General features: G+C 47.6%; 1 protein-coding gene across 3 annotated transcripts in view; it reads left to right on the forward strand.

Moving 5' to 3' along the window:
• The first annotated feature begins 2,368 nt into the window (after positions 1-2,368).
• Positions 2,369-15,563, forward strand: part of LOC119219906 (trinucleotide repeat-containing gene 6C protein-like) — a 30,584-nt gene continuing 17,389 nt past the window's right edge. For 2 of the 3 annotated variants that reach the window (XM_037475404.2, XM_037475405.2), the window contains exons 1-4: positions 2,398-2,504; positions 7,778-7,880; positions 8,300-8,321; positions 14,455-14,763. In XM_037475404.2, the coding sequence (XP_037331301.2) occupies positions 7,818-7,880; positions 8,300-8,321; positions 14,455-14,763 (394 nt within the window). In that variant the 5' untranslated portion in view covers positions 2,398-2,504; positions 7,778-7,817. Of the gene's footprint in view, positions 2,505-7,777; positions 7,881-8,299; positions 8,322-14,454; positions 14,764-15,563 lie in introns of all 3 variants that reach the window. The other variant, XM_037475407.2, reaches the window with a different exon arrangement.

A 15,563-nucleotide genomic window follows, 5' to 3' on the forward strand; every position in this document is an offset into this window, starting at 1 on the left:
ATATGCCATTAAAAGGGTGGAACTATAGTAAATGAATGAATAGTTGCGAAATTGTATCAGTATCAGGGGGACAAGTATCGATCATTTAGATAAATGATCCATGCGAACTAAATAATAATATTATTATTATTTGAACAATTTTAACTCCTGGATTGTTGTTTGAATATAAAAATATAATAATGGTTGGTTGAGGCGCAGTTGTTTCACATGTCAAATTGTAATCTGCAAAGTAGCAAGTAATTATAACTTTCAAATAAATGAAGTTGATTTAAAGATACACGACAACATTTAATTGGAGTCAAATAGAAGTGTGCATTTGCATGAAAAAGAACATTTTTAGGTACAAAATAAACAACTCACTGTTAGAATTGGCAGTAATTTATTCATATTTAAGCATGAAAATAATGATTGAAATAGTTATTGATCTATTACTTTAGGTCACTGTTTACACTAAAGTGTCACAAGTGTATTTCCAGCACCTTTAGCTCCATCGATGCAAACGCCTCTCTGCTCCTCAGATCTCCCAGACCTGACTCCTCTTTGTCATCAAATGACACTTTGATTGACCTCCTCCATTCGGGAGTGTCGGGCCGACGGTTCGACCTTTGAACTCTACCCTCAACCAGACAGTTTGGCTGTCGGCGGTCATGATTTACTTTCTTGGATTCCCATTGACTGAGTGTGATCACAGATCGATGCTGCTAACGCTAACGGCCAATGTGGAGACAACCAGGTCAGATTTTATTCTCTCCAACAATTTAGGGCTGTCACTTACACACAAACATACACACACACACACACACACACCCAAGGGACTGGTGCTCCATCCATGCGCGGGTCAAATGCATGACCTCATCTCGCCTTGGTTAAAAGCACCAATGACCCACAATGAAATACGAAATTAAACATCTTTAAAAAAGTCGTTCTGTTAGCGAATACTGCAATTAAATGCTGAATGATGCTGACTTTGGAATACTGTATATACACTGTGTATGATTTATTTTTGACAGTGTCCTATTATTTGTGCATTAAAAACTGTAAAAATCACAATCCCTAGCGGCACCAGTGGATGTTCTGTTGTTAAGAGGGTGATTGACATGAGTGTTTCTGATGGGATATTGATCTCATCATCAACCTGCAAAAAAAAGCATGGTCGTTGAATAGAAACACTCACACACACACACACACACACACACACACACACACAAAACCACTTTGGTTCAGGTAATCTGTCTACTGGCGTGACACACAAAAGATTCATCACCACGGTGTGTGATTAGCGCCTCCTTTCCTCTCCACACACTTCTCCACTCGCACTCCATCATCTTGCAGACTGAATAATTGTGTTTTGCCACCGTCAGAGTAATGCATATCCTTCCGATTATCCAGATGTGGGTGGCACCGTAATCCATATGCCCGCGACACAAGTACAGATGGCTGTGTAATTGCGAGCACACGTTGGAGATCACCGTGCTTTGTAATCAGAGTTATGGTAGTTTTTTCTGGGCGTTCTCCATTTGATGTTTACAGGATCATTTCTCTCATTAGGAGTCGACTTCCTTGTCAGCTAGAATGGAGACATATTGGCCCGGCACACACTCCAAACCTATTGGTTTCTCCCCAGTTTGATGCTGCAAATGGTAAGGAATTTTTCACTGACAAAAATATTGTTTCAATTCGAACTTGGTGGTCTTTTTGGTTGGTCGATGCTGTAGCTGATGGTTGGGTTATTGGGATGCTAAATTGATTCAGTGATTTAAGAGTATCGTCTGAACAGAGACCTTCATAAGCTGCCGGTGACAGTGCTCATGGAGCAAACACATGGCGTCAGCATGGCAGGACATGAAGTACCTCAAGTAGAATGCTCCTTCACACATGTAAAAGTTGCAATTCGGAAGGAGGAAAATTGAAATACTAAGTGACTCAGAATAGTACTTGAGTAAATGCGCTTCACTAATTTCCACCACTGATTGAATATCACTTGAGCACGCGCCTGTCATATACTGTATATAGCCTGTCATATATACAGTAAACAGTGGAAACTGCGCCCTCTATTGGTGTGAAAAGGTGGGCCGGCTGCTCAAAGAATGAAGCGCTGTCTCTTCATCCGCAAACAGGACGATTGACGCATTCCCACATAGTCCCTCTCCACCGATAAACTCGCAAACTTTCTTCTTTAGCTGCACACCGTGAGGGGGGGGGGGGCGGAGGTCGGGGGCAGGGGGGGGCAGGAAGCCACCAAGCCGAGAGAGAGCGAGAGAGAGGACTGATGGAGGGGTTGCAGTTGTCATGGAAACGCCGGGGGTGGAGCGTTGGGAAGTGGGACCAGTTTGTTTTGTTATTGAGGGTCACGTGGCGAAGTGATGCTCCTCCCCCACCACACCGCCCCTCCCACCCCCTCCCGTTACCACCGATTCAACCGACTCGAGCTGCTGCTCCGGTCAGTTACTACAAAATGGCTGCAGAGGCTCCGCCGCCGACGAAAAGCTCCTGAACGCTTCACGGTAGGATTTGTTCCCCCCCCCCCACCCCTCGCCACCGTAACCACCCCTCCCCCCGCTTTCTTTGCACCTCGATCGCTTTGCACTTTCGGGAACACATCTGCGCGGTTTTGAAGTTAACCGTGCAATGCTGGAAAAGGGGGAACGGAAATATGTTCGGTCCGGCCCACTTTGACATCGACGCTTCGCGCGCTCTTGCGCGCTACCGGTCGGACGCGTCCTCGGTTTGTGACCTCAGCCCGGATCCGGTAGCTTTAGTCCGGGTAACCCCGGACCAGACGGCCCGACGGGTCCCCCGGTGGCCTCGCTCCTCGTTGTCATTCAAGGGCAACCCTGCTCGGTTGTTGTGTTTGTTGTGGGTCTGCAGGCGGGCTGTTTGTTTGCCGCTGCACTGGTGTGTGTGTGTGTGTGTGTAGGAGGAAGAGGAGGAGGAGGAGGAGGAGGAGGAGAGCTGAACATGGAGCTCGGTGCAGCTCATGCTGCAGAGCGGGCTATGCCAGCGTCTCGCACGCATCAGCTGACAGGCAGTAAACGCATTAGCAGGCTGAGTTTATTTACTCTACACATGATGTCTACATATATAGGTCTAGCTTTAGCAGCTTTATTTAGCTGCTATGATGCCCCCACACCGCCCCCACCCATGCATTATTTTTCACTTGTTGAATAACTACACGTTTGCTGGCTCCCACATTTAAAGGGAGGTCAGAGAGGCTTCGTTTGTAAATGCAGAAAATAGAAATGCTGTTTATAGCAGCGCTCATAAAGCTCATTGGCTTTAAATAACCTTGAGAGGTGTTTTGTTGGAATGTGTTGCACGAAGGCTTCATATTTTATTCCCTGTGTGTTCCCTGCCAGTCCGTTTAGTTTTGGCAATGTTGCACCTGAGCTGCAGAGCTCCTGCGGTGTCACTCACTCCTGAAGTGTGTGCAGACTGGGAATGCCAGCATGTATGATGATAATGATGCATGGGCATGCTGACGTAAGTTCGGAGGCCCGCTCCTTTCACTAGTGTGAATGGGGGGGGGGGGTCTTCTCGGCCCCCGCCGGGGTCAGTGGCCCCCAGTCAGCACCCAGCTCTCTCTGAAAGAGGCAGTGTGTTTTCACAGAGGGGCGCCGAAGGGGGCTTGATAACAAAAACAGGCCTCTAAATGGGGCGATTACTTCATTCAGCCCAAAACACGACTGCTTTCTGCTCCGGGAGGGGGGGGCTCTCTGACCCGGTTGGGTCATTCGGTTTTCGGGGAGTTGTTTCGGTGTCAGTGATTGGATGCATCACTGTCCTCAGTGGAAGTGATGAGCTGGCATTCTGCAGTTTGTCGCTGGCAAAGAACGTTTCTGACTAAAAAGTTAGTTTTGAAGGCCATTGCTGTTTCTTTTTGGTTGGAAACTCTAAGGATTCATTAGCAGTGCACCTAATATGTTTTTTAATTCTAATTGTTTGTAATGGGGGGAGGGTTGTTTTAAAAAAATATAAGCTACATCTATTTCCATAATGGTCCTTCTCAGTAATAAATATCTGCAGCCCACTTGTGTGAGATCTCTCTTCATTCATTCATGAAGACAAATGGAGTTCTTAAAAAGACGCTTGTCAGGGACGTCCATTGATCTCTGTGGACCAACACACTGTCCTCCTGAAAACAACAGAGTCTCCATTGACTTTCTGCCTCTGGGCCAGGAGGCGGACCTTCTGGAGCGTGTCCATAAGTTATTTTCGGGTCCCCTTCCGAGCGCCAGGACGGCCCGCATACGTTTCTCTTTTCCTCGCCCTCAGCTCGGGTCAGGAAGCATTAACGTGACCCCCACTGAGAATAGCTCCAAGCACTTTAGAGAGAGCAAACCTCTTTGCGCACGGACTTTTGTTGGTGCGCACCTGGTCGGTTCTTAGCCGTCACACCATTTCAAAGGTAGCTGACTGAATTTGGACCACCCCCTTTTTTACATTTTTTTTCTGTGTGGTGCATTTTTGGTCGTGAAAACCGTCTCGCTCCAGAAGCGCGAGCGCAGAGGGAGCCGCGCGTTGTGCCAAAAGCTGCTGAGCTCGGCTCTCCCGAGGGCGCGCTCTCGTTTGGCAGCGAAGGCATTCCTGGCTTCGTGCCCAGCGACTGCCGTCTAGCAGCCCCCCCCCCCCCCCCCCCCCCCCCTCTTTGCATGCACACAAACCAGTCCCCCCCCCCCCCCCCCTCCTCCGTCACATCCCTCTCATCTTCCTCGCAGCTTTCGGGATGTACGTGTGCACACATCGTCACACAGCGCCTCTGCGCCCTCTTCTGCTTCATCTTCTTACAGATCTAACGCTCGCTGGTTGGAGGCCGTCCTTGGGTATCCCCCCCCCACCCCCCTCCCATTTGCCCTCCTTTGTCAGAGTGAGTGTCTGCCTTGTTTTAAGAGGCACACCGAGCTGTAATCCTGTTGTTCTGTCAGGAGGGTGTAATTCCACCAAAGAGCTGAGCTCATTGACCCACGTCCTTCATCTCCATCGCCATGTAGCTGCTCAGCACACTACCTTTTGTGTTGTTGATGTTATGTTCCTATCTACATTTAATTAAAGGGTTCCTTTTGAATTTTAAAAAAAATATATTTTTCATCATCATCATCATCATTAATGTAGCAGGAAGCCTTTTCAAATCCGGGTTTTATTAAAAATGCCATCTTGTGCATTGTGGCACGTGCCATTGCATTTTCCAGAGATGCCGGCAGCAGCCCAAGTGGGAAACAGGCGCCGTTACACCATCGGCAAGCACATCTGTCCCATCGGCGCGGGCGCCCTCATCGGGAGAGACTCTCGCTGTCCGGCTCTGGCGCCCAATGTTTCTTAAAAAAATGGAATCATTTTGACGCTTCGCTCGCCCCTTCGGCCTCCTCAGCGTTAACTGGAGCATCGCTCTTATCCTTTGATCCCACATGACACAGCCCCACCCCCCACCCCCCCACCCCCCTACACTGATGCCTTGGAAAGGAGCAGCACCCGGCTATATTTAGCACGCCGGCTGCAGCAAGCGGGTTCCGTATCCAGCCTCCAGGGGGTAAAAATAAGTGTTTGCGGTGATGTTGATGAGGTGAATGGACCGGAGGCGCTTTCCAACAACTTGATCTGATGCTCGCAGCCTGAACTACTGGGCAGTGATGGAGAGGCGGCCCGTGTCACGCCGCCTCTTCTCACTGCTGCTCTGTAAACATCGGTGGCATGTGGGCTGAGTGAGAGGATAGTCTAAAAATATCTCTTGATGTGCCACAAGGGAGGCTTGCTGATGCCATTTTCTATTTTTAAAAAGACACACACACACACACAAGTAAGCATTAAAAGCTGGGCAAAATACACCGTTGAAACTGAAATGAGTGGTCATAGGTTGTTGATTGTGTTTTTGTTGCATGTTTGGATCTGTTGGAGCTAATAGGGGAGTTTTGTTGTTGATTCAGATGACAAAATGAAATATATTGCGTGGAACATTTTGCTCCCCCCACAATCACACATGTGATTTGCATGTGCTGTCGTTCAAAATGATCCAATGCCGGACTTTACACTGACAGAATGCCCCGGTTTCCCTTTAATAATAGCAGTTCTCTGACTCGTTAAAGTCCCGACTTTCTCCACTGCGTCACAATGTCTCCAACTTGTGACCGCCGTGTTAAAAGAGGAAATTAAAAAGATGAAGGCGTGGGATCCGATGATGGCGGCGGGGCTTCTTCGTTCCCCTTCGGCGCCTCTTGGCTCGGCGCTCGGTCTGAGAGCAGAGATGCACCCTGGAGACGAGGCAGCAGCTGCTGCTCTCCAAGCCTCGCTGTGCAGTTTGCAAGATCAGATCGGAGAAACTCCCCCTGTCCACATTATGTTTACTGTTGTGCACAAATCCTTCTGTCGTTTTTTTTTTTTTCACAGATTCTTTGGCACATTGCTGTACATTTTCTGTGATGTAAGTGTGCATCGAGACGCCTATGTTGTGTTCCAATTTACCACCAACGACAGCCTTTCTATTCTATTCTTATAACGTTTATAGAGCAGACCATATGTTACTTATGATCCATTAGGAGGTATTTCGGTTGCATCTTACTTAAGTTCTTTAAAAACCAGCTCTGCTTTCTGACTTTTCTACTTTCATCATTAAAGGTTGAGACACAACTCTGATTCAGTAAAAAGTGATTCATGTTAACAAAGCTAAATGTAAGCACAGTTAATCACCTTACATAGTAGTTAGTGGTTTATAATGTTTCATGAATGGCCTTTCTCATTCTGTCATTAATATTTGAGCTCAAGAGAGAACAATCAGGACGGGTGAAGGGGACATAGTTTTGTTTTTGAATATTTTCAAAATTCCTTTCTTGAACCCTCGACCCAATAATTGCTCAGTTATGAACTCACATTTTGTGCTTCATGGTGTCCAAGTTCATCCTTCCTTTTTATTATCGAACCGCCACGATCAAATGGATTTTGGCGCCGCGGTTTCATGACGCCGCCTGTCTCCACCACTGGGACCCCGGGGAGCGCTTGTTGCTAGGCGCTGGCACACGCCGCTGTTGCCCGTAGCAGCATAGGCATGGCAGGAGAAAAGCGTGACGGCGTTAACGCCACATGTAAGTGTTGTTCACTTCCCTCGGTCCAGCTTTCATTTATTTATTTTTCTGGCGGGAGGATTAGTCTGGATAAAGCTCTCGTCAGGTGGTTTCCAGCTGGTGTGTGCCTGTTGTGGACACTCTCCCTCTCAGGAACGGTGTATGCATGACGTAGGAAGGACCAGGTCGCTTTGGAGACTTTGTCCACAGATGAACGGGGGGGGAACAAACCCTAAAAGCCAGAATAATGCTACGTGTCCTTTTCCCAAACCCTCGCCGTGAGCTGATGTCGGCGGAACCCGGCTCCTTTAATGCTTTCCAGAGTAGGGCCCGGCGAACACATGCACGGTGCAAAAACAAACCCTGCATTCTTCTGTGCACGTGATCTTGTGCGCAACAACAACAACAACAACAACAGCGGCCAGTGACACCGAGTTTACCTTGGAGGGCAACCACACAATTGAACAATGGAGCTAAGAAATGGCAGACCGCTTCATGTTTGTGCCCTGTGTTGGTAATTGGGATTAAAAACGTGTCGATTTCTCTCTCTCTCTCTCTCTCTCTCTCATCTCTCTCTCTCTCTCTCTCTCTCTCTCTCTCTCTCTCTCTCTCTCTCTCTCTCTCTCTCTCTCTCTCTCTCTCTCTCTCTCTCTCTCTCTCTCTCTCTCTCTCTCTCTCTCTCTCTCTCTCTCTCTCTCTCTCTCTCTCTGTGTGTCTTCCAATTGAAGCTGTAAGAAGAAGCAAAGAACACGAGAAGAGAACCATTTGATGGAAGATAAGAAAAAGAAAAAGCAACAAGACAAGAAAAAGAAAGAAGCCGCTCAGAAAAAGGTGACTTTGACACAAATGCTCTTCTTTTAGTTTTGAAATGCCTGCCCATCATCGAATCAAAGCACCGGTAACGTAAAATACTGTGAACCAACCCAACTTTTCCCTTACGTGGCTCGTGTGTTTCCAGGGTTCGCCTGCTGTTCTTAGCAACGCTTATGTATGTGTCCTCGATCCCTCTTGTCAGTGCCGAGCATCTATTTTACTCCCACTGCAGCCAGGAGCCCAACGAACCCGCTCACCCTGCCGAATGAACCTTTTTAGCATTTCAATAGATGAGAAAAAGCTCCGGAGCTGCCGTGCAGCAGGAGAACCGGCCGAGGCGACTCGGTGGGATCAGCGCGTTGACAAAGGGCCACTTTTAAAGTTATTTTTACTTTCTATGGCTTACGTATTGATTTCTCTTTTTCTCTTTTCCTCAGGCCACAGAACCGAGAACCAAAGGTGAGTTGTGGCCTCTTGTGTTTCTTTTCAATTTAAATATCTCTTTGCTTTGTGTTAGAAGGTGGCGCACGATGCGAATGCACAATGCAGGTATCATCCAGGTGCATCTTTGTGCCTCAGAGATTTACCCCTTTGCTCACGTCTGATCAATATAGATGTAAAGAACTATTATTATTATTTGATTATAGCAAAAACATCTTTTACCTACAGTATATTACTGCTACCTCAGCCGAAATGTAGGCCAGCCGCCTGTAGCAGACTAATAAGGAGCAGGCGCGATGGTACAGCTGCTCCTGGTGGGCGCCTCCAGCATCCCAAGGAGGGTAGAGGTGATGAGGAACCTCGGGAGAGCGAGAGAACCACCGAACAAACCATTTTTTTTTTCTTTTCAAGCGAATGAAACCGGCTCTGGTTGAGTTCAGCTCGCGGGTCTCGCTCTGCGGCAGCTGCAGACACTACGCTTCACTTTGCTTCCCGAGCCGCTGCTGCCAATGACCGTAGAGAGAGAGAGAGAGAGAGAGGCGGGTAGGCGGTGTTGGGCAGTCGGGTTGCCCCCCCCCCCCCCAAGCGGCAGATCTCCTGGACGAGCCGGCAGATGGGACTTAATGTCTCGTGAGGGACGGTCAGGGGGAAATCTGATTAGAACTTCCGGCTCCTAATTGGGCTCAGGCACATTGGTCCGTGTGAGGTCTCCTCTCAGTGCACAGTCCCAAATCTTCCCAAATCTTCTGAGTCACTTTCATGCCCTCACAGTGTGCCACACTGATGAACGTGATCTGGGTGTGTTAGGGTTCCCTTGTCTACTTTGTGGGGGGGGGTTTCACAGCATCCACAAATTGACCTATATACGCTTATCTTCAAACTGGGCTGTGATACAGGCGACTTGTCTGTGATCTCATTTTACTGTAGTCTCCAACATCTTGACAAGTTTGACTTTCTAGCATATTGAACAAATTTGTGTACATATTTATGCTTCCTGTAGGACTGTTGTTCCCACTTCACTATTTATAGGATTTTTATAATTAAACAAAGTACATTGAATGTTTTCCCTTAATAATTGTAGACAATTAAAAATGAAGCAGTATATTGTTTAAAAAAAAAAAAACAATACTAATGAAGGGTACCCTGGGAACTAATTAGGAGAAGGTTGCGAGCGCGTGGGCCGAATGGACACGCATCCGTGAGCAGGAGATCTTCAGTGAGACCCTGAGCCCCATAGTAACACTACACCACCTCCTGTCTCCTCTAGCGGAGAGGGGCCCACTTCGGGACCAGCGGGAGGGGGAGGAGAAGGGAGCAGAAGGAGAAGAAATGGGCTAAATGGGCTGAATTGTATCAGTTCAATCGGGGCAAAGTGCGGGCAGGCTGCTGCTGCTGCTGCTGCTGAGGCTGAGGCACGGTGCCGTGTGCTCCGTTTGGGGGAGAGAGAGAGAGAGAGCGAGAGAGAGAGAGAGCGAGCAGAAGGGCAGGCGAGCGCAGCACAAACAGACGGAGCCGGGGGCAACTGTGAGGCGGCTGGTTTCCTGTTTGCCGGGTCCTTTTTGAGGGGCCCTTTTGTGGGATAGTTGTGCTGGCTCACCTCCTCAGACACACTCTCACCAGGCCTCTCGTACGACTTAACACCAGCAGCACGTCGTGTGCTAACACACACACGCGGTTTTACATGTTTTTATGTTTAAGTTTAAGAAGTCATTTTATGTATTGTACCTAATACATTGTACAATGACTATTGGATCATTATTATTAGTATTATTATTTAATATATATATATATCAATTCAGGATTTGTTACATTTAGTTTAGTCACAGCCCCCATCATAGAGCACCACGTGCATTCACATCCAAACGCACCATTACATTCTTGTGTCGCGGCAGTAATTTCATAACAGATTAATTTGCCGTTTCACGTTGGCTTAATTACGCCCCGCGCTTTGTGTCGGGGAGCCTTAAATTGCGTGTGTGATCAGGGTGTGATTTATGCCGGCGTGCCGCTGTCTTGGTCACCGCCTCGTCTTTCGCTCAACTGGATGCAGCGATTGTGATGATGAGCGGCTTTTTCTTTTAAGAGCGGCCCGGGTAACACAGGATGTTGCTGTTTAGAAATTATTCATCTATGACCTTCATTAAATATGTTTTTCCGTTATCGGAAGGACACAGATTATGAATATTTGATTTGGTTCTCAAAACTTTATTCACAATTCTATTGTTTTTTATTGCTAAATACGGAGGTTAGTGAGTCAGAAATGTGTGTTTATTTTAACGTAAGTGGTGAGTTGAAGGAATTCCTGGAGCTGCCGGTAAAGTGAGGTGTGGAGGGCGGATGTATTTTTTTCGGCTGCGAGATGGATATTTATATAAATATACATTTATAGAGAGCAGGTTAAACAAAAAAAAATGGTAAAGTGGTGTTCTTGACAACGTTTATTATTGTGTTTTAATGTAGAAAAAGGTCAAAGAGAAATAAGCTACTTAAAAACATAAACGGATCACTTTGAATTAAACATTTTGAATAAAAGATATGTGTGTGTATCACACAATATGATTCTTTTTAGCCTCTTGCAGTTTCTGTACGAGGCTAATATTGCTCTCAGCCGTCTCCCTGTGAACTGCGTTGGCCCAGTGGGCGCCGCGCAGGCCGCCAGGACGAGACGGTCCTCGCTCTCTTTCACGCATCACCTCCTCTAAATCAAAACACACAGAGGGCAATCTCTGTTTGCCTGCAGCTTTTTCGGGGTCGCAAAAGGCCGTGAGGCGGTGAGTCCAGCGGACGCCGTCTGTCCGTCTCCCGCCTTGTCTCCTGACACGCGGCCTTCCCTCTAATGCGTCGTCGGGCCCTCACAGTGGTGGTTGGGTTGGTTACCAGCGGTGACTTGCAGTGGGTTATCCCGCTCAGGTGAGCCGTTATGTTGCCCCGTTACCTGGTTACCGTTTGACAAATGCTCTGACCTACATAGCCTTGTCTTTTTTTTTGCTCTGCTGTCAGACGTCAGGTGCTTTTAAACAACAGATATGTCTGCGTGGAACGGGATACTGCGAGGGGAAGCGTTTCTCTCTTAACTACAGTGTCACATTCATTCACTTCTAATTAAGCCTTTTAATCTTCCCGCTTGCTCACTGCTCACATTTTAAAGCCCACAGGAGGAAGGAGAAAACCCTAAAGACATGCGCGCCTTCCTCGCTCCTCATTCGCGGATTCTCTTTCTGCTTCCTCTTCTTCAATAGACATCTGATAGGGATCTAGTCATTTCCATGGGTTTTTTTTTGCTTCAATTAGAGTGGTTTAGTGTGACACCAGCTTTACCATAAGATGAAGCATGTATCATTGACATGAACTTAATGGCTGTATTCACATTTTTACTCCATATAAAGGGCACTTGTATGTCTTTTATGAATGGGTTTTTATTTAGTGTGGAAGCTGATGTCTCATTCTTCAGATTTCATTGGTTGAGCTTCTGTTCTGTCGCACTGTTGATACAGAATTGGTAATTGTGCCGCCATTCTGTTAACACGGTTTCAAATTTAGACTTTGTTAAAGTAACAATATGTTGATTGGGGGGTTTGTAACAGCTTAATTTAGGCAATAACTTGAATGATTAAAAGTTTAGCTACAGAACGCTTATAGTCGCTTTCCAAACAGAACGTTTTCATGCACCTATTCACTCAAGCTACTTTATATAATCTGTGTAACCCCATTATTGGAAAGTAGAGTGAGCGTGGTGCTATCATTTAAACCTCTGGGTAGATGTGCACTAACATTATTGGAATCAGCGAAGAATCAGGTCCGTCAAATTGTTAAATGTCCTCCTGCCTGCACAGATCCTCCTGACTTAAAACGCATGGTCATCCCAGCAGAACCGGGCCAGGCCTGGTGTCCTGTTCAACTGTACTTAGAACTGGCGTTTCACTTTGTAACGTTGACAATACCCGCTGATACTTGAAGACCTGTGTGCAATCAAGAGCGTGTGATATTACTTTAAGTCAGGCCACTTGGCTACCAGCACTTTCTTTCAGTAAAATGAAGACCCCCTTTTTGCAAGTGAAAAATGAGCTGTCTTTTTCTCCGCATGAGGCGCGCACACCGCCCCTGGGCCGCGGCTTGATGCGCATCTTTGATGAACTGGGAATCCTCTTGTGTCTCACTTGCACAGCTGAAGACTGTGTTTTAGCAAATCGTCTGTCAGAGCGAGTGACTCAGATCTCTCTCTTTACTCCACTTTTTTTCTACAAAGCACCACCCTGTGAGACTTGTGGCTTATTAACAACCTCTGATGCCAAAAGGTTTTGTTCGTTCTCCTGAATCCTTTTCATCATCTCATTTTCCTAATGAACACGCAATATGAGCGAGACTCAAGTGCACACAGGGGTCGAGACACACACACACACCACTCTCTTCATCACTCACCCTGCCTGCTCTACCTCCTTCCCTTCCTCCTGTACGTCTGCTCTCACTTTCACTCTCTCTTATTGGTTGATGGAGCAGCCAGCGCCCCCCCCCACACACCTTCCAGGAGAGTCTGCCTCGGACATCCGAGGGACCCAACTATATAGTACGGCTGGGAATATAAATTGTGGCTCTAAAGTCCTCTGGCTTTAAGAGGAAATCAGCCCTTAAAATCCCCCCCCCCCCCCCCCAAACCTAATCGAGTAATAATGACATCGAGGATAATGGTAGATCACACTGGACGGAGGGGAAAAGCAGGGCCAGGTGGGGAGGGATGGAGCTCAAGAACAGGGAGGAAATGGAGCAGATGTGGAGAAACCAGATGAGAGGCGACCCCCCCCCCCCCCCCCCCCACACACACACACACACACACACACACACACACACACAGAGAGACAAAGGGGAAGGGAAAGTATATTCTGCCCCTCGGAGGGCCTCGGGATTACGTAACTGTGTGTTTGTGTGCGTTGGGCTGGCTGCATGTGTGTGTTATTCACTGCGCACGCACACACACACACACACACACACGGCAGACGGCAGCCAATGTTGAAGCACCGCTCTTTTAAAACTCATTTCAGCCACACAGAGAATGTCTCTTTTCCTTTCGGTTGCTGTCTCGACAAGCCCCCCCCCCCCCCCCCTGTGTGTTTTATTACCACCAAACACCGCTAAAGACCTTCTTGGGTGCACACAAAGTCCGATCAGCTGCTCGCGTTTGTTCTTGAGCGGTTCGTCGAGGTTTCAAACACGTTTCTTATGTGTCCCGTTTACATTCTTGTTTACCCGATCATTCTATTACATAATGAGATGTTCTGAGGCGATTACCGTGCGCTCTGTGTCCCATGATGCATCTCAGCCAGCAGCGACTCTGTGACCCTGAGCTGATCCTCCGGTTTGACTTAGTGGTGACCCCTGACCTTGCACTTCCACATTCAGCTACAAGATATTAGCCGCCCCGGTGACTTAAGATTTGAGGTTGATTTGTTTTGCCATTGTCTACAAAGACACTGAATGTGACATTTCTCTTTCCCACCGTGTGGATTTCAACGTGGAGCATGCCTTTTTATATCGAAGAAGATCCAAGCTAACAGAGACAAAGAAACAAACATCTGCTTGGAGTCCAAATGAAACAAAGATCTGTCTGTTTGCTAATACGTTTGAATGTCAATTGTTCGTGCACGAGAGGATTAAAATCCCAAGCTGTTGCTACGGGTAACTAAAGCTGGTGGAACTTGACTTCTGCAGTTAATATCAAACATCTTTGGGGATCATTTTGGGGGACGTCACCTGCTTATGTTGAGTGGTGCTGTCCTAATGGAGACAATAACTCATTATAATGTCCATTATCTGGTATCTGACGAGGTGCGGGCACATTATGACAGTTGTGTGTCTTGGCAGCCCGAAAGGCTGAAGGTTTCTTGCAGTACCACGCTGAGGTCATTACAGTGGTGTGTGTGTCATTATGGCCCTCATCCAAAAAAAGGACCATGGCTTTGAAAAGAGGCCGTGCAGGAAAAGCTCTGCCAGGAAAAGTCTTTGGCATCATTGATGATGGTTTCTCACTCTATTTTTATTTATTTGTAATTTACTATTCAGTTAATAATTGTTTTGGCACAACTATGTGGTCAACATGCTCCTTTTCCCCTGTGTCTCCACCCCCCCCCCCCCCCCCCCGCTCCTCCCACCTCCACAGTGCCAGACTCTGCCAGGCGAGACCCCACCCCTCCTCTTCCCCCCATCAGCCCCAGTGCCGTCCCGTCTGCACCCCCGAGCGGTGGCAATGGCAAGCGCGCCCCCTCTGGAGGTCAGCCGCAGAATCTGCCCCAGCAGCGCTACCCGCCGAGAGAGGTGCCCCCGCGCTTCCGCCAGCAGGAGCACAAGCAGCTGTTGAAGAGGGGCCAGCCTCTGCCCTCCGGGACCCCGCCTCTCACCACCACGGGACGTCCCGCCGCTACTGAACCCGCGGTGGCCGTGCCCTCCTCTCTCGCCGGCTCCTCTACAGGTCAGCGAGAGACTCTGTTGGCGAGGCGCATACCTCTTGATCCTTTTTTTTTTGTTTTTGCGGTTTTAAAAAGAAATGCATTTGTTAGTTTATCTTGAGGCAGTGCAGGGTGTGTGAGGCGTGACGGTTGTTGTGAACCGCTTTTTTTTTTCTTTTTTTCTTCTTTTTTTCTTCTTTTTTTACTTCTTTCTGACGGCTGTACGATGTGTTTTTGCTTAAACTGGCATCTGCGTCCTTGAATGACCATGGCTATAGTACATCTTCCTTTTGCAAGGAATTGAGATTGTAACGGGGCAGTTTTTACCTGAGGAGCATTTTGAAGGCGCTTGCATCACAGGTGCTGCTGTTTATTTTCACTGTGTCTGCCTAGTTGGGAAATAAAAATGAAGATAGAGGAGTACAAGGGCAAGCGATGCAAAGTAACCCCAGCTGGCTCCCGCTCACTCTGCCTCTCTGTATAAGTGTTGAGGGTCTGTTGTGTTTTTTATTAAAGTGCATGTGCTTTTGATGAGTAAGATGTCCAACATTATTTTTAGAGCATTCGGCACATTTCATTGTCTGGAAATGAGCGTGTCAGAGCATTGGCAAAACCCACTGGTTGAAGGCCGCTCTATCTCCATGCCGATGAGATGTTTTCCCTGACCTTTCTCCTCCCACTCATAATAATAATCATCATCTTCCCACTCATCATTTAGTGTTAGTGACCAGCCCCACAGTATTTCCTGTGTATTGGAGGAGGAGCCATAAAGAGCCAGCCTCCGTGGGCCTGACTTGGCACTGACAGAAAGACAGAGTGGAGA

This window comes from Pungitius pungitius, chromosome 12, assembly GCF_949316345.1.
Source record: "Pungitius pungitius chromosome 12, fPunPun2.1, whole genome shotgun sequence".
NCBI lineage: Eukaryota > Metazoa > Chordata > Actinopteri > Perciformes > Gasterosteidae > Pungitius > Pungitius pungitius.